Source organism: Rhea pennata, chromosome 1, assembly GCF_028389875.1.
Source record: "Rhea pennata isolate bPtePen1 chromosome 1, bPtePen1.pri, whole genome shotgun sequence".
Taxonomy (NCBI): domain Eukaryota; kingdom Metazoa; phylum Chordata; class Aves; order Rheiformes; family Rheidae; genus Rhea; species Rhea pennata.
Window position 1 is genome coordinate 50,835,192 of NC_084663.1, and position 27,463 is coordinate 50,862,654.

The 27,463-nt window shown below is 35.3% G+C and overlaps 1 protein-coding gene across 1 annotated transcript in view; it reads left to right on the top strand.

Moving 5' to 3' along the window:
• Window positions 1-27,463, top strand: part of CFAP54 (cilia and flagella associated protein 54) — a 146,289-nt gene that overhangs the window by 64,685 nt on the left and 54,141 nt on the right. Inside the window, 14 exon segments of the mRNA XM_062573225.1 lie at window positions 3,486-3,578; window positions 6,069-6,254; window positions 7,323-7,465; window positions 9,975-10,122; window positions 11,093-11,248; window positions 12,444-12,566; window positions 15,764-15,895; window positions 17,282-17,378; window positions 20,502-20,591; window positions 21,699-21,825; window positions 23,069-23,180; window positions 24,110-24,258; window positions 25,871-26,101; window positions 26,422-26,564. Of these exon segments, the coding sequence (XP_062429209.1) occupies window positions 3,486-3,578; window positions 6,069-6,254; window positions 7,323-7,465; window positions 9,975-10,122; window positions 11,093-11,248; window positions 12,444-12,566; window positions 15,764-15,895; window positions 17,282-17,378; window positions 20,502-20,591; window positions 21,699-21,825; window positions 23,069-23,180; window positions 24,110-24,258; window positions 25,871-26,101; window positions 26,422-26,564 (1,930 nt within the window).

Here is a 27,463-nt window from a genome sequence, read left to right on the forward strand (position 1 = left end):
TTGTTTTTCACTCATTTACCCTACTTGCTAAAAGCTCATTCTCTTGGTTAGGAGCAGACATACCTCTAGTCACTCTGTGAAGGGCTCTAATTGCATCATGTGATGCAAGAATGTACCTTATCTGTTAATGAAGAGTTAAAGTACTGTAGTTCAGCCCTGAAATCTGCATCTACCTTCTAAACACCTAGAATCACAAAATCAGCTGTGAGATCAGACCAGGTTGCTCAGAGATTTATCCAGTCAGTTCTGGAAAACATCTAAGGACTAAGACTGCACAACTTTTCTGGGTAACCTGTTCATAGGGTGAAAACTTTTTCCTTATATACAGTTGGAGCCTCTCTTGTTTCAATTTATCTCTGTTGTTTCTCATCCTCCTACAGTGCACCATTGTAAACAGTCTGGCTCCATCTTCTTCATAATCTCCCTGTAGGCACTGGGGGACTGCTGTTAGGTCCCTCCCTTTGCCTCTCCAAAGACATCTCTTCTCCAGGCTGAATTAGCTCAGCTCTCTCAGCTGCACCTTGCTGGGCCGGTGCTCCAGCTCCTAGCCATCTTGGTGGTCCTCTGCTGAAATCACTCAAGTTGATCAACATCTTTCTTGTTAAAAAGATGGGCAGGGGCCCAAAACTGGCCACAGTATCTAGGTATAATCTAACAAGTGCTAAACAGAGAGGGATAATCACGTTCCTCAGTCTCCTGCAGATCATGTGACTGTGTACTCACTCTTTTCCTCCAGATCATTGATATTAAACAAGGCAGGTTTCAGGAAAGAGCCCTGGAGTACTCCACTTATTGTCCTCCAGGTAGAATATGATCCAATAACAACTACCCTTTAAGTCTGACTTTCCAATCTGCTTTTTACCTACTTAGTTGTTCTCTTACCCATACATATCAGCCTGACTTGGATACAAGAATACTGGGAAACAGTGTCGAAAGCCTTGCCAAAGCCAAGGTAAATAACATCCACTGCTCTCCCCTCATCCACAAATCCAGTCATTTTGCTTTAGTCTTGGTTAATCCATGCTGACTGTTCACCACCTTCTTCATGTGCACAGAAAGTATTCCAAAAGGTTGAGGCATGAAAAATCCACTAGCTGCAGTTTATTGAGAAAGAACTTTTCACAGAGATTTTGCAAACTACTTTGAAATAATAGTATGCTTATGTGTATAAAAAGAGTGGAAACTCAAATCGTATTAATAGTGCAAAGAACCTTTCTGTGAAGAATTGTTTTATAACTTATAGTTTTATTACAGTTTGATTAGTGAATTGCAAACAAATTACTCTGGGAAAGGTTCTTCCTTTTTAACCCTGATGAACATGAGATAATAATTAAAAAAAAAATCTATAGTAGTTCATCTTTTTTAGTAAACATTCATTCGTTTTCTTCTGTGTGGGACAGTGCATATAACAGATTGGACCACTAGATGGTGAAATGTGCTTATTATTCTTGTATTTTGTGACTAGATATTCTCGGAGATTTTTTTTCTAAAGATGCATAGCTGTTGAAAGAACATGAAAAGTTTTTTTAAATGAGGAACTTCTTAATTGAAAACAGAATACTTATGATATAATTAGATGTATGCAATTCTTTCAATAAAAGTCAAAATACCTTGGAAATTTGCTAATCTTAAAATTATTCATTTGCTGAAAATAATCTCCTGTATTTCAACATTTCATTCTGAAAAGCCAATCAGGATTCATTGTGAGACAAATCATGTATATTACTAGAAAAATGAACATTTCACCCGTTCAGAATTTTTAGATGTTGATAAATGACCTCATTTGCCCAACCTGAAGTCTGTTTGAAGGTCTACTGAAAGTAAATTGACTTAGTACAGTTCCTAGTGGAAGAAGTTTAACACAAAGAGAACTTAATCAGATGTATTACTTATTGAAATCTGAGGGCCCAGTTCTGCAGCGAAGAAATCAGAATTAGTTTTCATATTTGATCGGGTTCTGAGCCAGGAATGTATACTTACATTCTTACTTGCTAAAAGATATTGAAAAAATGTAGGTAAGATACCCAATGAGATTATCATAAGCTCTGTGGTATTAAAAAACCTATTGATTTCAACAGAAATTAAGAACATTCCTTATTTATAGAATATTGCTAGATGTATATCTGCCTTTCTGTTATCTGCTTTTAAGCATTTGTCCTCAAATGATTTGCTGAATCAGAATCTGTGGCCTGTGGCTAGTGGCGTTCCCCAGGGCTCAGTACTGGGTCCCATCCTGTTCAACTTTTTCATCAATGACCTGGATGATGGGACAGAGTGTCTCCTCAGCATGTTTGCTGATGACACCAAGCTGGGAGGAGTGACTGAGACACCTGAGGGCTGTGCTGCCCTTCAGAGAGACCTGGACAGGCTGGAGAGCTGGGCAGAGAGGAACCTCATGACGTTCAACAAGGGCAAGTGCAGAGTCCTGCACCTAGGGAAGAATAACCCTAGGCACCAGTACAAGCTGAGGGCTGACCTGCTGGAGAGCAGCTCTGCAGAGAAGGACCTGAGAATGCTGGTGGATGACAAATAGACCGTGAGCCAGCAATGTGCCCTTGCAGCCAAGAAGGCCAATGGTCTCCTGGGCTGCATTAGGAAGAGTGTTGCCAGCAGGTCGAGGGAGGTGATCCTGCCCCTCTCCTCAGCCCTGGGGAGGCCTCCTCTTGAGTACTGTGTCCAGTCCTGGGCTCCCCAGTGCAAGAGAGATCTGGAGCTACTGGAGAGAGTCCAGCGTAGGGCTACAAAGATGATCAGAGGGCTGGAGCACCTGCCCCATGAGGAACGTCTGTGAGAGCTGAGCCTGTTTAGCCTGGGGAAGAGAAGATGGAGGGGGGATCTTATCAATGTGTACAAGTACCTGAAGGGAGGGTGCCAAGGGGATGGGGCCAAACTCTTTTCAGTTGTCTCGTGTGACAGGACAAGAGGCAATGGGCAGAAACTGAAGCACAGGAAGTTCGACATGAATGTGAGGGGGAATTTCTTCCCTGTGAGAGTGACGGAGCCCTGGAGCAGGTTGCCCAGAGAGGTTGTGGAGTCTCCTTCTCTGGAGATCTTCAAGGCCCACCTGGATGCAACCCTGTCTACCATGCTCTAGGTGACCCTGCTGAGCAGGGAGGTTGGACTAGATGATCTCCAGAGGTTCCTTCCAACCTTACTGATTCTATGATTCTATGAATCTGATGTCAACTTTAGAAGAATACCAATATGAAGATCAAATGTATGACTTTAAATCTGTGGGATGTCCTAGAAGGTCCATGATTTGGGATATTGATCTATATTGATGGCATAATGGAGAAACATCAGTTTTTATTGTACTATACCTCTTTTCTGGCAAAATCAGTTAATCTCTTTTTATAGTGCAATTAGTCTATTAATTGTTAGAACTAGAATTTTGCAGAGATCATTTAAAAAATTAATATATTCTACATTAGACAAAAGTTGAAAATGATATATAACAACTAATTATGCTTTCATTTTCTTTGAAGGTTTCATGGTACAGTATTTTGGGCTGTGTAGCAGCAGGAAATAATATGAAAGTAAGGTTAAATAACAATAAACTTCCAAATGCAGGAGAAGAGGTAAGACAGAGAAAAAACTGATGCAGATTATTTTCTCTTCTTAAAAGACTCTATTAACTTTCTAGATGGATATATCTGATATGTTTCCAAAATTTTTTTAATCATGTAGCTGGCCAAGCCTTTGACAAACCTTTTGATCTTTATTTGAAGTGTTTGAAATTCTACTAGGTTGAAGGCATACGATATTATGGGAGCTTTTTTTGAATAATGATTTGAATGCTTCGTGTTACAGAAGACTCTACCCCGTTTGATATACCTCTGGTTTTCTGAAAGGCATTTTAAAGGAAAGTGATGTATTTACAGGGTGTGCCTCAGTCACTGTGCTCTTTCTAGGATTCAGAAAAATTCTGAAAAAAATTAAAATTTATTTTAATACTTTTATTAAAGTAATTATGTTACTCCTATTCTATTTCTTCTTAGGAAGACCTTGCCTTACCTCATTATGGCAACATGGTAATATCACTATTTCAATAGTTTTCATATTCAGATACAACTGACTTTCTAGTCATTCTCCCCTTTCATGTGGTACAAATAGGCAAAGCATCATGCCACATCTTTGGTTCTTCATGCCTGATCATGTTGCTGCATTGGTGCTTTTTATAGTCACCCTAGCTGCTTCTATTTTTGTTTCATCATTATAATTAGACATTTTTTTCTGATTTTGTTTTATTTTTATGTTTATGTTAAGCTTAATTTTTTTCTTTTGGCTTGCCCTTTGATGTTCCCAGAATTCCTGGCAAAGGCCTACACAGGCAGAGTTCAAGTTCTGTTTCTTTATCACTTAGGCATGGTCACCTGAATCACTGCCATTGCCTTGTCACCTGAAAGAGGAATATGTTTCATCCAAATGCTCTGCATGTTGGCTTTTAGGAAAAATGTATTAGAAAAGATTCAGCACATCCTCTTCAGCAAATTCTTTTATTTAGTCTCAGACCTGAGTGGTTAATTTTCTATTTTGAATGCTTGTTTATCCAGTGGAGGGGAAAGTAAGATGGTTTTCAGCTTATTGCAGGGCAGGAGTCTGGTTTGCATTGTGACAGAATGATCTCAGCCTCTTTCTCCTCCTGTTTCAAGTTTTCCTGGCTTTGTGAGCAAGCTGTGGACTAATGCTGACATTCCTGTCTTTGGTGATCGAGAGGAAATTTTCCCTTTCGTACCTGTTCCCTCCACCTCCCCCTAAAATATGAAGATGTGTGAAAAGAGAAGATGTGTGTGGCTAATGGCAGTAGGGGCTTTGATGTTTTTCTAGTATTCTCATTATCAAATTCAGAGAATCAAGGTTCCTGTGATGTGTAGTGAGCTAGTTTCAGTTTACTATCTTGCTCCATATAAGCATGTTTCACTGGAGACTTTCACCCCGCTAGCTGTTTTGTCTGTGAACTTGCTGCAATTCATCCAAGTCACAGACTGTCTTAGCTCTGGCAGACCCTACAGAGGGATAGACCTCAGGTTAATCCTGTGCCTCAGCAAAGGAACTTCTTATTGCTTTAGGATATGCTTTTGAAAACACTGAGCTGCAGAATTCTGAGCTGCCTGCTCCATGGAAAAGGCTTGGAATTCTTGGTGGTGGAGCAATCTATCAAAGTATCAGCATGAGAGAAGCTTGCTCTAAAGGGATGCTATGGATGATGTTTTGCTAATTTCTGGTCTGTTGGTTCAGGCTTCAGCCCCAGCATTTGAAGGGATTTCTTTTGTTTGGATGGCTCTTTATGAGGGCCAGACAGACAATATTTTTATAAGATACAAATCTGGATGCTGTCCATCCCACCTGTGTTGATGCTACAGTAAGATGTTCTAACTTCTGATGTTGTGCCTCAGTCATTGTGTCAACTGTATGTTGTTTCATGACCCTAAAACTTTCCATTGTGTAAGTCGTCTTGGTTGCTGAAGTGAAGGCAGAAAAACCTGTTAAGAGTGAGCCATAATGTTGAAGTGCAGGTGGAAGAGTCCTTGAAGAAGAAATGAGAAGAGGATCTTCAAAATATATTGTCTATGTACCTATTGACAAACTGCTCATTTCCGCTTCCAAAGTCCTGTTAATGATGTTGAGAGAATTTGAGACATGCTTTATCCTCTATCCATATCTGATACATCCATGTGGCCCATATGAAGGAGAGCCACAGGCTCTTTCTCTGGAAGCACAGCTCAGGGCTGGAATGTCTCCAGCCCAAGCATACACATCCACAGAGCTCAGGTGCTTATGGACAAAAATACTGATTTATTTAACTTTTCTCTTAGATTAGGTTTTCTTTTAGGTTCTCTCTATACTCAACTGCTTTTTGGAGAAGACTGGTACTTTTTCCTGTCATTTCCTTGTTGAGTCTCCTCAGCATTCTAAGCAGCATAATATTGCTTGACATATCTATTAGTCTAGGTTGTACTTTGATCCAAAACCATTAAATAATTTGTTTAACAATAACAGTTTAGAGTTTGAGATTTTTTGTTTGATGTATACCATGCATATAACTAGAAAGTATTTTTTACTGATAGATACCAGCTGATGGGAAAAGCCTCTTGGAAATACAAGGCTTGGATCCGAATGAAAAGTACATATTTGCAGTTGCAGCATATTCTTCTGATGGAAAACTTATTGGTGATGCTATTGGGGAAATGACTAAACCAATCCTTGCTTATCCACCTCTTTCTGCTACTACTGTTCGAGCCTATCTAACTCAGGTAAGGTTAAAGTCTTAGGCAGTAAATACATTAATTTGTTTGTATTTACTTGTTCTCACTGGTAGCTATAAAAAATTTCTGGTCAAAACTCAAGACTCTTGCCAGGAAGCTTGATTAGTAGAGATCACAATTTTATCATCACAAATGACATATTTGAGTAGCTCAAATAATTCTTAGTTCAAAATGATTGGAAATTCCATGTAGCGGGAAAAATGTGTCTCAGCAAGTTCTTCTTACCCCAATTTTGATTGTCCTGTTTGTCAGTTTGCATTTAACTTCTTCTTAGTTTCTTCCTTTTTATCATTTATCTTTTCATTTCTGTGATGGAGGCCAAGAGCTAGAAATCATCCTATTACTTTTTAGAATATGGGGTGAAAAATGTGACTGAACTTTCCAGGTGCCAAATCCAACTGTTTTCCTTTGAAATTATTTTTGTAGTGAGTTGTAGAAGGCCACAAAGGCTTATAATCATTTTCCATATTCTTAACAAAAAAAAGTTAAAAGAAATTGTCACATAGAGAAAAAGTGAAATCTTCTAGCCTCACAGATCATGGGAAAGTGTTAGAAGATTTCCTAAAATCTGCCAGAGTAAGAATTATCCTCATGAACACAATACTTGTGTGACTCCACTTACATCCCATGATCCAGAGCAGCTGGCAGTCTGCTGTATTAACAAATGGACCTAGATGAAATAATGCATTTTCACAAACTGCAACATGATACTTCCTAAGAATTGCATAAAGGACTGTTAGATCCTTGATTAATAGTCATGAGTCTTGTTTGTGTTTTCTGATGCTAATTCTGAAGGAAAACTAGTATTCGCAGAATCGGATCGCTATTACCTATATTTTATTGAAATATGTCTCAAAATATTCTTACAGAAATTGGAAACCTGTATTTTAAGAGAGGCATTTTAAACCCATCTCATGGTAATCATATTTGGCCTGGTTATTTGAAGAACATGGAAATGTGTTAAATTAATTTTAATTAGCAATTGATAAACATTATAAAATGAAATGTAATCTTTTTTCTCTAAAAATTGCATAATTAAAATTTATATTTTTGTAGGTAGCCTACCAGACTGGAAATTATACATTAGCTAGAGAAGCATTTACACCAATGTGGGATTATTTTGTTTCAAATGCTTCCCCTCCACCTGCCAATACAACTGTTATTTCTGCAAGCGGAAATTTGACTATATCTGAAAACAGGTAACTGGCAAATATGAAATTAAATAATAATTAATTGTAGAGGTGCACATTTTATTTTTAAGAGTACCAGGCTGTGAAATGTTGAAAGACATTCTAAAAAAAAAGTTGTTAAATGTGTCATAAAATTAGTGTTAAAAAATGAGCAGAGGAGTTTTTGTTATTTAGGTAACTGCTAGCATTTACACACTTAATTCTGTATGATGATTGTTTTCTTGGGTAAGATATTTGGAATCATTTATAAAGTCATTAATCCTATGTGAGTGCATTTTCACATGCAAAATATGTAATATGCATTGGGCTCCTGACTTTCAGCTCCAATTAAGGGAGTAGTAGGACTCAGAAATTTTGACCATGCTGCCAAGAAGCCCACCCAAAATGTGTGCATGCTTGCTGATTTTGTTTTGGGGAGGTTGTGTAAGTCTGTCAATAATCTTTAAATATTCTAAAATGTTTTAGGAGAAATCTTTGAAAATTAATTAACTTATAAATATGTTCCAATTGTTCAACCATAATATTATAGGGTTTTCATTATGACAAAGCCAAGCTAGAAATTTTGCATTTAAATCCACTTAAATTCCATAAATCCAAATGCAAAAAGAAATAAATCGAAACTTAATTCCAAGATAAAAAAAAAAACTTGTATGAAATAAGACTGTTAATAAAATAATACTGTTAATAAAAATTGCAATTTAAATATCAGTCAACTGGTTATAATTTGATAATAAATTAACATCTAAGATCACCTTCACATGTATGAAATTCTTTTTAAACTAGTACTTTCAGGAAAAAGCTTTGGCAACACTGTGGTGAAGATGAGAAACAGTTTTGCAGCTTTGGAGTTTCAGTTTGACAGACTGACTTGTAGTTTTGAAAGCATAATGATAAGAAGCAAACTTCTTGCTTGTATTTTAATAGTTCTGTGAAACATAGAAGAAGTAAAGATCTTTGTTTCAAGAAATATCTATATTAGATTTTTTTCTGAACGGTTTGGCCATTATACTTCTGTTTTCTCTTTACGGACAGGATATCCAGTAATCAGCTGTTCTAAGACAGACAGAGGTTTGCCTATGCTGTGTTTCCTCAAGCTTTCATCAGAGTCTGTGCTTTTCTCACAGTCACACTGATGGATGCAAGCACATGTGTAGGCTTATGGAAGGCTTGGGTCATACTGCAGGTGAAAGTAATGTGCCTAAGTGTACTTCTTGTTATTTGGGGCTTAGCCTGATCGTCAAATGTGTATCTAGTCTGTCCTTCAAATGTCCCCATGTGATTGATACTAGACATACAAACTGATTGAGGGTCTTGATGGTATATACTGTAAGACCTGTTGGGATTTACAGGCAGCATATGGACTACCTTGATTCAGGCAGAGGATCACTAGGTATCCTATTTCATGGTGATTTGGGTGTTTTAATTTTATCCCTGGCCTGAACAACAAAGTAGGAATGCAAGTCAGATCATTGTGACTGCTTTTTGCGCTTGTTCTTCATTAATCTTGTGTCTTGACTAGGTCTTACTTTTAAATGCTCTAAGCTCTAGAGATAAAATTCAAATGAAGATACTTTCAAAAGTACCAGATCAAGACAGCAGATTTTGAACAGATGTTCTAAGATGTTCTAAGAACTAAGTGTTCTGGGGATTTTGTTTTTCCAATGCTTGTGTCCAAACCTTACTTCCATTAAAATTCATATGGAACATTCTGAAGGTGGCAATATCAGACTTGAAAGCAGCCAGTTGCAGTTTTATAGCCTGATAGCGGAGAAATTGTTTGGACTAGCTAGAAAGTACGTAGGACTCATAGAGACAGTAGAGGGAGATGGAGGGAAGGGAAAGCCCTTGATACCTTAGTCATATCAGCTATGTGCATGTGTCTATTGATCTTCTGTCTTGAGTTTCAGTCTCTTTTAGGAAGCACAGTCAAGGAGAAGCTAGATGTTTACTTCTTATATGTCAGAATTATAAGATTGTTACTATAATAAATATGAAAAAAGGATAAATGTCTCCTCCCTCCAGGAATGCAAAAAACAACAACAGTGGACAACTGAGAAAGATTCTTTTTAGACTTGTAATACATGACATCAGTGATAAAAAGGAGGCTGTTATTATACTTAGTAATATGTATGCACAACTGTGTGTGTTGTTGCTTATGTTATATATTACCATAATACAGGAAAATAGTAAAGAGCATGTGTAAAGAAGACACAGGTAAAATAAATACCCTGTAGCATCCCAAGTTTTCACAGAGGATTTAAAATAAGTGTCAAGAGGTTAGATGAAACAACTAAAGGTGGACAGCAACTTGAAATGGAGTCTTATCCCATTCATTTGTAGTTTTTAAGTTAGAAATTTTAAATAGTTTGTTCAGTTTTAAGTATAAATCTCATTTCCAGCACTAGCTGTATTAATCCTTTTTGTCTATCATTATACAGTTAAAGATTGCATTTTCAAGTGAGATGTCTGTATGATCATTAACATACTTTTATAATTCTTTCGCTTTTTTATTTTGTAGATTATGTTTTGAGGCTGTGTCTCAGACCTCTCCTATTGCCTTGCAACTATTTCTGAGGAATATATTTGCTATTAGTGACATTAATATTATGGAAGGAGCACTATTCTGTGATTCCATCTGTACCAATGAGATACTTTATGAGGAACAAGTATGTGTAGTTTAAAATAATATATTGGATTTGATTTTTCTTTTTTTATCAGCTTTATTTCAGCATCCCAGGATAAATGTTGCACTGTATTAATCCTACTTGCAGTGTACTTTGTTTAAGGTACCTGGTCTTCCTTTCTAAAATATTTTATCATTTCCTCGTTACTTTGTATCTTGGTAGAAAGCCAATTTCTGGATCAGTGATTCACTCAGTAATGCCCTAATTCAAAGCCCATCAATTTATCAGAAATATTTTCCTTGACTTCAGCAGTATTAGACTATATTTTAAGATGTATAATCATTGTAATTTCTGTTCTGCTTGGATGCAGATGGTATTTTTAAACATCTCTGCTATTTAATATGTACATTTTCATTAGTATTGAACTTCTAATGGGGTTTTGTGGTTGTAATATGCTGAAGTTTTCTTATTTCAAACTTTCTTAAAGATAACAGCATGTTAAGTTCATGGCACAAAAAACTTCTGTTTTTATTTAGATAGCCACCTTCATCTCTGTATTATTCTAGTCTTTTCTTATTCTTGTTTCATACAAATGTGAGTAGTCTTAATGATCATTCAGTGACTTCAGTGGATCTGTTCACATATGCAAGAACTGCTGCAGATAAACTGGAAGAGAAAGAAAGGCCTTTTTGTCCTGCTGTTACTTACTTTAAGAGGTGAAAATGTGAAATTTCCAGTCAGCTTAGGTTGAGGTTGTGACCCAGGCTTTGTAAATGGGTAAATTTAGAAAACAAAATTAGTTCAAAAGCAATGGTTTTCTTTAGACTCACAAATAATGTTTCATTTATTTTATATGTTTCTAACAGGTATCACTGTAACTTGTTTCTAAACTCATACATTATTTGTTGCTTACACTGCTTTTAAATTGCAAGAATATCTTTCTTCTTTCACTCTAAAAATGATTTTAAACAATTGAATTTATATTTGAATCAAAATATTTATTCTTTTACAGGTTGGTAGATTAGCAGAATGTGAAAGATTGGCTGTGGCAATTGAACTTAGTAATTGGTTAAATGACGCAAGCTATGCCCTGCAGGCTGTTGTACAATGTTATGGTCTCCTTGCTCCGATCATTTATCACAAGATTTCTTCCGTAGCGGTAGTTCAGGTGAGAACACTTTAAGACAGAGCAGCTTGTGTGCAAGTCCTGTGATTACAGTCATTCAAATTAAACTTACAATGGAATGTACAGGAGGAGATCCAAACATCTAGGCTTTGAGTTCTTAGGAGCTGCTGAAAGAAAAGCCTCTAATGTTTTTATGCATTCCTAATGCATATGTTCAATGTAAGCAACACAGATTCTGCTCTCAGATATGCTAAAGTAAATCCAAAATATTGTTTATGTCTTCAGGATGATTCATTGATATTTTTAAATTATAGTAGAATTTGTGACATAACTTTTAGTTGTTTTCCATATACAAATAGCAATTTTGAGGGGATAGAAGTAGCATTGTAGCTACAACAAAGGTCTAAAGGGTGCATCTAGGAGACAGGCTATTGAGAGCGTAGGTCAGATGTCCACCTAAAAAGTAGAGACAGAGACAGGACTGGAGACAGGTACAACTATCACATAGTTGAAGCAGGGACTGACGGCCCAGACTTGAGCTTGAATGGAGCTCCTGGACAGAGCCCCAGGGAGGGGCTGAGCAGGGCAATGAAGGACTATTGAGGCACTCAGAGCCCTGATAAGTTTTTAGGAGCATTTAGGACAGTACAGATTATATTTACCTGAAGTGATAATGTCTTGCTTAAGAAGTCATTGGCTATGATGTCCTACTAAAGGCACAGCTAGCCACTGGAAATGGCTCCTGTTTCAAATTTCATATTTTAAGGGAAAAATAATTTAGTCACATGTCTGTTTTCATATCTGTTAGAAAAAAATTAAAGAAATCTTTTATTGTTAGAACAATTTGGAAACATTTTTCTTTCATTTACAGTTCTGACCAGCTCAATATAATTTTAAGTTGTCCTCTAGTAGGAGTATGTCATCTCACTGAATTAAGCATTCCTTGATTCATGTTAATTAAATCAGCAAAAATATGCATCAGATATCCATCTGTAATTTAATATCTGTGATTTTGTGTGGAACTTGTCATGTATTCCACCATGCTGTGGATGAAATCTTGACATTATTTAATTAAATGGAAATTTTATTATTGGCTTTTGTAGAGCTAACATTTCATTCTGTCTATTAGATTTTAAAGTATTTTTAAAGTTCACCATCAAATGCAATACACTGTTACAGTGAGAGGTACAAACTTATAAATGTGTTTCAAACTTAGTTTTAACCCATGTTTTTACAGATCCTCATTAAATGTTTGGCAGTCCTTCAAGAAATCCCAAGTGCTACTTTGCAGAGGAAACAGGCAGGATGTTATGAGAGTGTTCAGCATATGATAGCTTGTGCTTCATTTTATACAGCAAAGGTATTGTGTATATTATTGTGCTTACAACTCAGTTTAAGACATAGCTTTTGTCATAAAAAGAAAATCCTAATAAGGTGACCTTCAGAGTGGTATCTTAGAGAACCAGCACTCTTAAATAGTAAGGGTATGGAAATATTTATTAATATTTTTGTATTAGTACATTTTATGTAATAATGACATGTTGACTTTTTAATAAAATTGAGAATGTTTGTTTGTTTGTTTCAGAAAATAGACTGTAGTTATTAGCCAGTGACATTAGGTTCATGTGTTTTACATTTTATACCTTCTTGCAAATAAATCTATTTTAAATGTAAAATATAACTTTAGAAGTTCATTAACTGCAAAGAGCTCATATTGTAGTTTTAGTCAGATTAATATATATGGCTTATTTCCTAAGTATACACAAGAAACTTTGTACTATTTGGTCTTACATGTTGGCAGGAACCTAAACATATTTAACTTTTAAACATAATACATAGCTGTAGATCTCATTTATGCTTCTAATATTCCAACTATTTTAGTGACATAAGGAGAAATGTGGTGCGTGTAGGAATTATTTCCTGAGGTAGAGCCGTATTAGATTCAGAATGCATGCCATGGTAAACGTATGACTTTGGAAAAGGCAGATTCCCTCTGGCTTCGAGCACACCTCCGCCAAGAGTTCTTTCTGAAGCTGAGCTGTTGCTGCTGCTTGGAGGGATTCACCTGGGCTGGCTGTTCATATAAAGCTCAGGCTTTACGGGAGCTGGATCTTTGTACTCAACTCACAAGATCATATCATCATCAGAAGTTATAAGTGCACTGCAAGACCTAGTTTGCGTTATTCTAAAACATATAAAGAGTTTGTTAGCCCTAATGTTGTCAGTTTCTTGGTGTTAATCAAATTTATCAGTTTTTTGTAACTGTGAGGACTTTGTGCTCAGCGAGGTCTGGCAGCTCCCTAAGGGCTGGGGAGCCATGGGAGATTGCATGGTCTGCATGGCAGGGGCTTCCCCAGGCAGGGCCCGTCCACTAGCCCCAGCAAAGAGTGGGACAGGCTTGAGGGTAGCAGCCAGATCCAATTTAGAGTCTGTATCACCAGGCAAGTTTGTGGTGATGAGTCAGGTCCCAGGTCAAGCCAAAAAATTGATCTGCAGGACAGGATCAGGTCTGGTGAAAGTAATGAGGGTCAGACACAGTCCAGTGATGGCTGAGGAGGTCTATCGTGATGAGACAGGTCCAAGGTCAGGCCAGAAAGCTAGCCCATGTGTCAGGGTCTAAATCAACAGGATTCATTGCCAGCCAAGGGCGCGGCTATGGCAGAGCTGGAGACCAGGACTCTGATGGCATTGCTGGAGTAAGGACTTACAGTCCCAGAATGATTTGAAATGGGGCTCCTGTGCCATGAGCAGGGGCAGGGGGAGGCACCAGGTGAGACTGGTCAGGGCCAGCAAGGTATGTTAGTGTGGCCAGGGCTCTAACAGACTGACTTCTCTGGCTTTTGCAGTACAAATCATGGAGGTTACCAGCTTCAGTGCTGTTGTCTCCTTTCCACAGTATTGATTGTGAATGTTTGGAGCACTAGGAAATTTAACTTTCTGCTGTACTTGAATCACTACTGTTGTTCATCTCAGAATGATACCTGACTTGTCAGCATTCTGGAGTTTACCATGTTTTATCTGATTCCTATAGCCTTTCTGTCCCAAGTCCAAGGCCAGCAAATGCACCAGATGATGGACATTATTGCACGTGTAATTCCAGATTCACTAACAGAGAGAAACAGTAATTCCATGGAAATGGTGTGTTTGATGTCCCATGATGATTTTTGAGGGGGTGATCCATGAGGCATTCACAAACCATGGTGACAATTGAGGAAGTGCTTGCTTGAGGAAATGCTTTTCAAAAAAGAGATATCTGAATTATCTTGTATCTCAGTTTCCAAAATAGCTTTCACACTTTCATGCATTCCTTATCTCGTACTATTTGCAATTCAACTAACCAATGAATTTATTATTTGCTGTTCAAGAGCGAGTATGATATGCCCAATCACACTGATTCTCTTTTACTTTCTTTAATTTTGAATGTGTCAAAAAATATTGAATAGATGAAGCTCAGGTGACCCCTAGTCACTTGAATTCTCTAGAATTTAGTTAGTGTATCTGGAAAAATTTATTCCTTCAAAGTCCTGAACATACTGGTTTATTAAAAAGATTTTTCCTTTACGGTAAGTATCTCAGTGAAGAAACTATTGTTAAGTTCATTTCATTAAAATCTGTTTTCGGCACATACAATATTTCTTGTATTCTTAAGTAGCTCATTTCTTTAAGACAGCTGGACTACGAGTATGTTCCTCAGATGTTTTCTTGTGACTGTTTCTTTACATCACTCTTTACATCAGTTTCAAGGTGGTTCTTTTTCCCCAAGTGAGGTTGATAAAATTTCCTCTAAAGCACCTTAATACTGCACTTGTTTGTTGTTGGATTCCCCAGTTAAATGAGTGTCTGCTTATATTGTTAATTTAGTTCTCCTTGGATGTAGCATTTCAAAAGAATAGTATACATTTGGTGAATTGAAAATGCTTATGATATATCCATGGCATACAGTTTTCTATAAAGTTAAATTCAGGCCACATACTTTATTTATCCTAAAGTAATCTATACATTTATTTTCTATCCCAAAGACAGATAATCACAAAGATTTCCTAAAGTGAAGTTACCTTGCATACTTAGAAGTACTTTGGCCTTTAGTGTTCTGTCTAAAGAAGATAAAGCCATCTAAGAACATCCCCCACACAGTTCGTTTGTAAATGTCATGATTCACTCTCCTTTCCATAATACTCTTGAGATTTTCATATGTGCACTGAATACCAGTGAAGTAAATGGGGATCATTTGGTTATCATTTGTATTCTTTGATAGACATACTGCATGAGGACAGGGAGAATGTTGATCACAGCAATAGATACTTCTAGTTAAATCTTTCTATTCTCTGATGGTTAGAGTCTATGCTTAAACAGCAGTAGAACATTTTTATGGCATTTCTGCAATTCCAATTATTCCCTATAATCCATGGGTTTATTTTATCAATCAAAGCTTAATTATTGAATAATTAACTTCTATCTGTAATATTAATGCATTTTGATGTGTTATAGATAGCAGACAATAATTAAACATTATGTGTTATGCAAAATGAAAGTATGTAACAGGTGATTCTTTAATAGGTACTACGTTCATGGAAGGAATATGAACTAGCAGTAATTGTTGTTAACTACGGCAAAAAATTGTTGGGTCCCCCACTCTGCCAGTCAGGAGCTGTGAAAACTGAAGAAACACCTGCTAACGCAGAAGTTGAAGTAATTGCTCTGATTTTCGCTTTTTCTTTTCTCTAAATACAGCATTGTATTAGTTTAAAGATCATATTTATTAACTCTTTGTTCTAAAAGTGATTTTATAGAATGAGATTTCCTAAAGTACAGCAGAAAGGCCTCTGTTTAATTATAGTCATCTTTCTTAGGATAGGCTGCAGACTGAAGTGGGGTACAGGTTCTCATCTGGATGAACTAGTTAGGAATATTCCAGGCCAGAGCCATGAAGATCCTGCAGATGTCAGTACCAACATCCCTAATTGATCTTCACATATAGTCTGCAAGAATGCTCTAGTGGACAGAAAAATAATTAAAGAATGGTACAAGAATCTCAGAAGTATTCTAATTAATGTAGAAACAACCTGCGCATTGTGCAGCAGCTGCTTGAAACTGATTCATAGTAGTAGGGTAACTTGGGAATTGTGCAGAGTTTGAAAATACTTTCTTAATGGAGCAAGAACTTTCAGTCCTCAAATAGCTTAACACTTAAGTTGCAAAGGAATGCAGTATGTTGAGGATTGGGACAAATAGGTTGAGGATTTCCTACAACCTAGAATCAGAGTATTTTGCAAATATTATGTTGTTTCTCCAGACTTTTCTGTCTGTTTTTTCTTTAAATAATTTTAGAAGAGATTTTACTGCGGAGGAGTTTGTTTGAAAAAAGCAGTAAGAAGTAGGATAAATAAGATAGGAAGAAGGGAAGTAGTATGAGCATGAAGCTGAGATAGATTGAGGAGAGGAGCAAAAGATCAGTCAGTTGACAGGGAAGGCTTTCTTGTGTAACGTTTGTAGGATACTGACAGCATCCAGGAGAAGTGATTTTCTCTTATTTTTGTAGCTGAGTTTGTGATGGCTCCTTCCATCCTTCTGTTTGTACTAAAGAAGGAAAAGGAATGTAAGATCATAGGAACAATATTTTACCTTGTGCTGAGTAGGGCTGACTGAACATTATATTTTCACTAAAATGAAAAAATAGAAATTCTCTCTGCTCCCAAAAGATTTTGATTGCTGTAGGAAGTAAAATCTACAAAAGATTTATTTTTATGAAAACATTTTGTAAAAAAAGAAAAAAGTTCAAATATATTGTTGCGGTACCAGTGGGAATTCCCCCAAAATTTCTTTGGTGACAGAGCAGCCTCAGTGACTCCCTTGGAGATTAGTGAAGAATGAATTATGACCATTTTTTCAAAGCCATATTTAAAAAGTTATGAACATCATTTTTACCTCATTTGAAAACTAGAAGTAAGACAATATTGATTAAATCACCACATGTAGAATGAGAACACTTGGAATCTAAGCTGAGTCCCACTATTGATCTTCTATTTTCAGTTAGATAAAAGCTAAGTTCTCATAACTAAGTATTTGATATTCCAGAACAGTTCTACAAAGATACTCCATTTAGCTGCAATGGAAAAAGCAACAGAAAATCTAAGTGCTCTCGAATCAAATCTACTCAAACTGACAAAACCAGGTGGGTGCAGTATTAAAATACATCTTACCTTTTCAGATAGTTTTCTGTGGTTTATCTGTAAACATTATTTGCCTAAGAAATAGTTTTATTTCATATATATTCCATGATAAATCCAGCAAAATCACAATTCTATTAATCTTATTTATCTGTGCTAGTAATGTGTATAATGACTTTTATTTGCCTTTTTCTTCATTTTCACGAAAACACTCATTCCTCCTTAGAAAAAAAATGGTCACTTTTGTTTTTTTTTCCTGCTATTATATATGTTCCCCTGATCTTTGTAAATTGAGTTCCGGGTTATTTATATTTGCTTTATCTTCGTAAATCAGAAAATGCAGTGGCAAAAACCATTGCCCATCCATAGCTTGTGTAATTTCAGGGTCCTAACACTGCTAGTAGTTAATGTTCATTGCAGGAAATTTTAATAGAGAAAAGTGTTCCTGAAGAAAACTAACAGAAATTTTCCTGTTTTAAAAAGAATTACCATAATTACCTTGTAACTCAGCAATGAATATATCGACTTTAAAATATCTCTGAGTCTAGATTAAGCACAAGAATTTTCAGGCTTGTTGTTCTGTCGAAGTTAAATGAAGTAAAACGATAGGACTTGTGAAGAAATGTGATTAAAACTTAAACTACAGAGCGCCTACCAATTTTTTCCTATCAGTTACCTGATATTTGTACTCTTTGGTGCCTATATTGAATCACAGAATAATTTAAGTTGAAGAGCATTTCTGGATGTCATCTAGTCTGGTCCCCTCCTTGAAGCAGGTCCAGTTAGATCAGGTTTTTCAGACACTTGTTCCGTCAAGTTTTGAGTATCTCTAAGGAAAGAGACTTCACAACATTTGTGGGCAAACTGTTCCAATATTTGACCACTCTTATGATGAAAAAGTTTTTCTTTATATCTATTTGGAATTTCCTGGTTTCTAGCTTGTGTCCATTGCTTCTTGTGTGATCACTTTGCACCTCTGAGGAGAGTCAGGCTCCAACTTCTCTATCCCCCTGTTATGTAGTTGTGGACTGCAATAAGATCTCCCCTTAGCCTTTTCTTCTCAGTCTGAATAAATCTAATTCTTTCAGCCTCTCCTTGCATGTCATGTTGTCCAGCTCCTAATCATTCTGGTGGCCTTCTGCTGGACTTATTCCGGTATGTCAGTGTTTTCTACTAGGGAGTCCAAAACTGGACACAGTACTCTAGATGTGGTCTCACAAGTGCTGAACAGAGGGGAATAGTCACTTCCTTTGCCCTGCTGGCTGTACTCTTTCTAATAAAGCCCAGTAAACAATTGGTCTTTGATGCAGGGACAAACTGCTTACTCAGTTCAACTTGTTGTCCATCATGTATGTATATGCATTTGTGCATATATGTATGTATTTGTCTTACAAGTGAAAGCATTTCTGTAACATAGGAAAAAAAGTATGAGAAACAAATTCTATTAGTCTGTATACTGATCCTTCCATTTTTTTCTGCTGATATGGATACCTGCATTCATGCAAAACAAGTTACAGGACTAATGAATTCTGTGAGTTAATGGAAAGTTATATTGATTATTTAATAGAATGATGTCCCATTTATACTTAATAGAAAATTAATTAACGGATTAATCAGTTAGAGAAGAACACATTTTCAGCTATTCAAAACTATTTTATTGCTGAAGTCTTGCTCTGCTGCTGAAATAGGATATTTGTCAATAAGTCTCACAAGTACTTATACAAAATTAATAAATGGAAACATACATAAAAATAACTTTATGGCAGAAAAAATAAAGGCAAAAGAGCATTTCATAATTTCTGGAGAGGAAAAAGGTTAGCCGCACAGATTAAAGAACTTAATACAAATTGATAGAGGAGTCTTCTGCTGAGACCGTACATAGCAAATAACAGAGCTTACAACTCTCACTACTAAGACATACGAAGTGTTTAGCACAATGTGTACAATTGTAGGGCAAGCTGTTAAAAATGTATTGACCAAAGACTTACTACAGGAAATCCTTACCAAGTGAATCAACTCTTCTCACCAATCCATTGTTTTTAGCCTAAAAGATAAATGAAAAAGAGAGCTGAAATTGCCTCTTTGGAAAATGAGAAAAACAAAATGCCTTGATACCTATTGCACCTTGAATTCTGCAATTTCAAAACTAATTCTTTTTGGCAGATGCTATTCTTTGTTAGCATGCTTATTTGAAGCTGATCTTGTTGAACTTGTTAAATAAGAGAAAATAATCATATTGGATGTGTCGTGTCTTAAAACATCAACTTGTGCTGCTGGTTGCCCTGTTTCACTAAACACTATTTGCACTCAACAGACCTCAACTGACTATTGCTACTGGAGAGTGCAGCTGTTCATCCACTATCGCATTTGATTGTTCCAGAGTCCATTTTAACCTCACTTTTTTCAGAGACTAGTTGCCTTATCTTTTCCAACCACACAACTTGACTCAGCACAAGATTTGTTGGTCATGTTTCTCTATTAAGGCAAAATAGCAAATAGTATATCACATTGTTCTGATGTTCATGAACTGGTAACATAGTGATGTTTAATTGTCAGAAGCTTAAATTCAATTTATAGATCTTTATTGAACAAAGATCTATCTTGTTCACCTAAAATATATATATACACATATATAAAATATATGATATATTTATGTAAATATTTAGGAGAACAGTATTTATGTTTAGCTATGTTAGCTATTTATGTTTATATCTGTCCATATACTGAGCATGTATGTAAGCATCAGTCACTAGTAGTATTATGAATTCAGTTCATGCTATTTATCTTTAAATACCATTTTTGGACATTTCCCTACTGCACATCCTCCTCCACAGAGGATTTATGTGGACTTTTATTAGACCTCTGAGAGACTCCAAACATCTTGCTAATTAGTCTACTAGCTGGGAGTTTATCGGTCACATCCTTAAGCTCTTCATTACTTAAGCTGCAGGGCTTCTCAAGGTGGAAGAACAAGCTTTTCAATTCTTATCTGAATGACAATAAGAGATTTAATAGCAAACAGTGTCTAAAGATGGATTTTTCTAGTCTTCGGTTATGATTCCAGGTAGAGTTCCTATTGTGTGCTATCGCTACTTCTGATAATAGATTTGATTTGGTTATTGATGTAGCACCTGGATCAGAGCTTACAGGACAGGAAGATCCTTTGTTCCTCTACCCTGTAATTTCATGTTGGACAGCAAAGAATGCTTATCGAGAAGGTAGGATAATTGAGATTTATTTTAAAGGCTTCTTTACTTTAGAAAGTTGCTAATAAAGCATTTTGAATGTATTTTACTTTTTTATTGTTTTTATTGTTTACAATATCTTGTAAAGAAAATCCAGATTACAAAATCTTGGAAACTTTTTCTTCATTTTGATTTAATATATATAAAATATCAAGTAAACTATAGCTTTAAAAATCTTTAATATAGTTGTGTTTAGAAGTGCATGAAATACTTGAAACAAATTATTTTGGATGTCAATATTAAATATGTAAAATGTTAATATTTCAAATTAAATGGCATTCATTTTCTAATAAAGAAAATTAGCCCATTTTGTTGAAAATTGTGCCACATTTTTAGTAGTCCTTTTTCTGTGGCCTGTCCTTTTTAAACTGAGATATTCCATTTCCACATTAGATTATGTTACTGAGAGAGAAATTCATGAAAGAATCTTAAATTTCAAAAACACTCATGTATGACTCGTGTGAAGACCAAAGAAATTTAATATAATCTAATTAAAAAAGTGCACCAGTGTTTCTGTAATTTGAAAGACAAATAATCAGTGAAAAGGAGATAACTGATGGGGAACTGGAATTGCTGTTATGAAAGACCAAAGGATTGGAAACAAACTCGTGTTTTTGAAACGTATGAGAGCTGTGTGATGCCTGTATGCTAATGTAGGTGTCACTGAGAAGAGCAGCCTAAGTGAATACAATGGAGATATTTTGTTTATCCTTGCTTTTTTGCTTTTTCATGTTTTTTAGGCATGTGTACTTGTAAGGATATTCTACTGAAGCTGAATTTTGTTATAACATACTTTCTCATTATGTATTGTATGATACAAAAATCATTCTAAAACTGGTTTCTCAGGCCCTAGAATGTTGGCCATCCTAGGAGTATAGAGTGAAATTGTGATTCTGGATACCTGATCACAAGCAGAAATACTTGGCAATTGCTAATGTATTTCATGACCTCTATCTGATTTTGGTATCAGTATGCTTTTTCTTCATCAGCATGCAACATAACATAAATAATAGCTTTATTCAGAGAACTGTTTCAGAGTAAATGCAAAAAAAGTGGTAACTATGTATTACTTTATTGCAGTGATGAAATTCAGAAAGAAATCACGTTTTCTTGAGTACTTTGTTCAAGTTTTGCACAAACTCCTGAATGAAGAGAAGTATCAAAAAGCTCTGGAGTGGGCAAGCAATGTGCAAGTTTACTTAAAAAGGTGGATGTCTGCTAGAGTAGTAATGAAAAACTGCTACTTAGGTTCATCAGTGTCTCAGTTATAGCAGAAATTGTAGATTGTACTTGACAGGAGCCCCGTTCAGAGCCATTTTCATGGCTCCTAGTCTGCAAAAGTCTTGTGAACGTAGAGGATTATATAGCTACAGAAGGTATTTCGTTGTGATACTGTTACATGTGGATATCTCTTCCTTGACTGTGTCTGTTCCAAAACTCCTGTCTACCATCAAGTTTTCTATCACTCAGGCATGTCCTTTTCACAGACGCTTCCTGGCAGTTTGGCCATTAGGCATATTATTATGAAGCAGTGGGATTGTCAGCTTCCCATGTTTTACTAAGATAGAATTTAGAGAAGTGTATTGGGTGAAAACTCATCAAAGACAACTACAGTGTCTAAAAAAAGAAATTCTAATTGTTTGCAAAGACTATTTTATAATGAATAATCAAAAACTTTGTATTCCAGGGCTTCCATTTAAGGATGTTAATAGCATAACATTTACTGCTAATAATTAATGTATTATGTAACTATATGTAGTTGTTCTGTAACTACGTATTCATCCCTGGAAATACATAAAAAGCCAGCATTTTACTAGAAAAATTTTGAATCATTGTTAAATTATGATGTATTAAAATTGTTACGGAAGAGTAACGTATAGCTGTGTTGGTGCCAGTGGTCAGATATAGGAGAAATAAAAAAAAAAAAAAAGCATTTCCAAGAATGACTAATGAATTCATACTGAAAACATAAAAGGAAGCTGATTGTAGTCACTTACCTAAAAGAAGACTAAAGAAATTTAATGTAATTTCATTTTAAAAAATGCACCAGTATTTCTGTAATTTGAAAGGCAAGTAGTCAGTTAAAAGGAGATATATTATAAGGATCTGGAATTGCTGTTATGAAAGACCAAAAGGATTGGAAACAAAAAAAAATTTCTCAGCAGTATTCCACAGTAGGAATTGGGTAATGTAGCAAAATGTTTAGTTTTACTAGAAGTTAGGAAAGTGAGATTACTGTTACATATGCATTAAGATTTGAATAAGGAATCTTGCAAGCGAACACTGTTTTTGGAGAAGAATGAAAGAAAAGATGCTTAATTTACAGTCCCCAATGAACTAAGATTTACATGTGCTCTATCTGTTTCTTTAACTATTAGCTTAAGGATTTTAGCATTATTATTTTTACTATAATGATGATGATGATTTTAACATTATTGTTCATTTTTCAGGAGGAATGACCACCTTCTCTGTATTGAAGGAACTTTAAGACCAGAAACAAGTTTTCTCACTGTGCATGAAAGCACAAAGAGGTGCACTACATCAGTTCTGGAGTTGCACAAAGTGAGTTATACTATTGCGAAGTCATGTATGTCTTTACTGGGCACAATTGTAATTTTTTAAAAACTGTCTCCTAGAAACTACAGATGGAGACATAGATAATTGCTGAAATTGAGGATACAAGCTCTTAGCCTTCAGCTCACATCTTCACTGCTAAAACCAGAAAGAAAAGTTGGCATTGGAGGTATTTTAAAGGCCAACAGTTGTGGGGTATTTTAAATGAGTTAGAGTAATGCATTTCAAAATTAATGAAGCCTTACCTTTCATCAGTTCACTTAAAAAAAAAAACAGATTAATATGAAATGCTTCTGGGTACAATCACATTAAGAAGAAGTAATCAATTTAGGCTTTTATAAATCAGTTTGTTATTCTTAGGTGTTTTCATGAGTTGCTGTTCATGATTAATTCCCTATGTAGATATCCTAATTGCAGAATAAAGGCTTTATGTTTGAATCTTTGTAAATTTTTATTTAAATTATGTATTTATTTACATTTTTATTCCCAGATAAAAATAATCCTAATGGATTTGTGTTCTTATGGATGAAGAGTTTTCTCCCTCAAACTCTCCAATAATGCTAGAATACTGCTAGCTTTGAGACAGACTAGGGAGAATTTTCTGTCTAATTTTCCATTGCAGAGTTTTAGCATTTGAAATAATAGGAAAAGAACAATCATAATTTTTGAAATGGAAAGGATTTATATATGAATGAATATTTTGGGCCTGACTTGGGCATTTGACATCATCTCCAGAAAAAATGTAAAGAAATATTACATATTTCTTTTGCTATCATATTTTGATAAGTAGTTCTGAAATTTATTTTCTGTTCTATTCCTGTATAAAACAAATTGCTGCATACCTTAAGTAATTGATACTGTTGGTTAAATAAGTATTTGAAGTATATTTAAGATTTTCACAGAAGATTTTTTTAAAGAGTTTGGAGATCTCACCTTCAAAGAAACTAGAGGCATCAACTTTGAAGAAACCAGGAAAAGAAGCCGTTAGCCCTGTTAGAAAAGGGCAGACTCTTAGACAGTATTTCATGAAACATCCGAATGTAATGAAATCTCCAAAATCACAAAGGTAAATGAGTGTACATCATCAGAATCATTCACAGAACCAAATATTTTGACTGAAACTTAGTTTACAATTAAGTGTATACGTATTTTTCTAAACTTGTATCAATGGAGTGGATTTATCTGGGTTTAGTTATACTAGGAGGTACACAGTTCATTCACTTTTCTGTTTTATTTTGGTATAAAATAGGCTTCCAGTCTAGAGAACAAAATCTATCTCATGACCATTTCAGAGACTATCTGTAGAAGATCTTGAGGTCCTTCTATTAATAACCCAAGACCATGTATTTCAGTTGTGTTAGCCTGAATGTGTTAATTTGCCATGGTGGAAAAGCTACATTAAGCTGCATACTATCTAGTGCATTTCAGACTGTTAGGGAACTTTGGCTGCTAGATATCAAAAAAAGATTTTTTAAAATTCATATCAGATCAGATTATTTTCAGAGCAGTTTTTATCATCTTTTTGCTGATCTTTTTTGCCTCATCTGCTCTGTAGCTTTTAGAAAGCTTTCTTCATACAAACCAATGAAACTTTGTTCTCTTATTTCTTTTGGCTAATAAATAAACATATTTGGCTAAGTCAGCAAAAAAGGCCTCCAAGCTAAGAGGAATATTTACAATATTCATTACTCAGTGCTTTGATCATTTATACTTCCAGTAATTAGGAAGTAGAAAACTAGAAATATTATCTGACTATAAGCAATCACATAACTGATTCTGGAAATGCTTTAAATGAAGAACCTCAAAAAAGCCTTCTCTACGTGGTCTTTTAAATGTTGACCTAAACTGTCCATTTTTCCTCTTCTAGAAGAAAAGAAAAACTTCCTTAACATGATTTCCTTGGATTTCAATGGAAGAGGAAATATTTTACTTATCTGGAGCTTTTTGCTCCTCCAGCTAACAATATTGCTGTATAATATAATCAATACTATGTATGGTATACTGTTCTACCCACACATTGAAGTCCAGAAACTGTCAGAAAAATAATTTTGAAATGTAAATGCAAAGTTTCTAGCTTATAAAAAAAGAAAATTGAAAGGTGATTTGATTACAATGTTGTATGTATCTTCATAGAGAGAAAATACAAAGTAATGAAGAACTCCTTGATCTAGCAGAGAAACACATAACAAAATCTATGGCTGAAAATTAAAGCCAAACATCTGCATTTGAAATGAAATGTCTTTGTCACACTGATGATAATTTACTACCAAAATAAAGCAATAAAAGGAGTGATTTAAATTTACAGTATAATAGTAGATCCTCTATCTTCTAAAATGTATAAAACACACTTGCTATAATGATCTATTTGGATTATTCAGGTAACTCCAAACATAGAACTAAACCTTTTCATATTTGCTAAGAAAAATATATTCTGGAAGTCAGTAAAATATAGGATAGGATTTAGTGTGTGTTTAGTGCACCTAAAGAGGGAAAGCACAACTGCCTTTCTTGCACACTGCAATAAATATCCTATTGCTAGAAATCTTCACTATGCTTCTGAGTTAGTACCAGTATGTGGATACGTAATGAGATTCTTCTGTGAATCTATATCATTATTTTATTTTCTAGAGCTTTAAGAAACAATTTCATTTTTTGCTACTGCATATATTTTGGTTCAGGCAACACAAGGAGGAGCTGCAAAAGGTAGCTCGTCACACCTTAGTCTTATTCTTGAAACCACTTGTGAGTAGTTACTTAAACCGAAGGAAGTTCCACCAAGCATGTATTGAGGAAATGCCCTGGAGGTCTCAGATGAATATTTATCTGGCAATTGCACACTACAACTTGTTTAAGAAGAAATTGGAAGAGCAGTATGATATTGGAATTTGTGGTTCACAGACTCATAACAGGTATATTTTATTGTATTATCAATGATTGTTCTTAATACAGTTTACCATTCATGTTAACAGATTTAAATCAGAATATCATCAGTGAGTTTGTCATATGACCAGTTCAACTTCTACATGCAAATGAACTTAGTATATAACACATGTTGTCTTCCATCATATGGCAGGTGACATGTGCTTATTTAGCTGCTTAAAACTGAGAACGTTGTCTTTTGAAAGTAACTCACTTTTGACAAACTGAATTTTGTGCGTATGTATCAACATTCTTTTTAATTTTACACCTGCTTTTTCATACTTTCTTCTTTTTTTCTTCCATTCTGCAGTTACAATTTTCTGGATCCTGAAATATTCTCCTTAAATAATTCTGGCATTATAGTGGTGAGAGAAGACATGGAGGATAACATAAGAACACCAACTCCTCTTCCCCTTAAGAAGCCGCATTCAGGAGTGATCAAAAAAAAAAGTTGTAAGTTGTTAATGGGTACACAAATGGAATCAGATTTAACTTAGCTTTTTCTTTATTGCCACATGTAACATTATTATAAATTACATCTAGTTGTATTAATATGGTAATATTCCAGAATATTCTAAATTCAATTACATTTTTTATCAATTTCTGTGGTTTTTAACTGGTCTGTAATTTGCTTTAAATTTCCTAACTAGTCAGTAATTTCCTGATCTGCTTTAAATTGTAGAACAAAATTTATTATTATCTTTCAAATTTTCAGTAGAATAATTTATGTTTCCTTCTGCGCTGTTTGCTCCCCAGATATTCTGTGCAGGACTTCTGTAGGCAGGTGTTAGCCCTCCTCTTTGCTTTTTCAAGGAGGTATGGCAAAAGTAGCTGGTGAACCCACTAGTTCTCTTTGTAGCAGCGTACTTGTAGTTGTACCCTTTCATCTTTCATGATGTTTACAAGTCACCAAGAATTAAAAGTCACTGAAAACTAACAAAAATCCTGTTTATTACTTCCTAGCTGTTGTAACAGTTTTGAATGAAAGCGTTTTCACAAAGTCCATAGTTTGTCATGAGTTCAAATACCATCTAGCTTGAAATTAGATTCTACTTTGAAGCCTATCTTTAGCTCAGATATTAATTTATCCTTCCACTGTGAACCCTCTTGCCTCCCCACTAGGAACATTTCTTACTGAAGAAAGTAATGAAGCAATTCTACAAATACCACCCAATCTCCCGTTCTTCCCAATTTCTTCTCTTAAGAAACCTCGCCCTCAGAAAGGTTCTTGGGAGCTTACCAAATAGTGATTTCTTACTAATACTTTGTGTCTTCTAGAAAAGGTTGCATTTTGGCTTAGAGGCTGGAAACTATTTGGTGCCCATTGCTATTTTATTTAAACTGATTTTTTT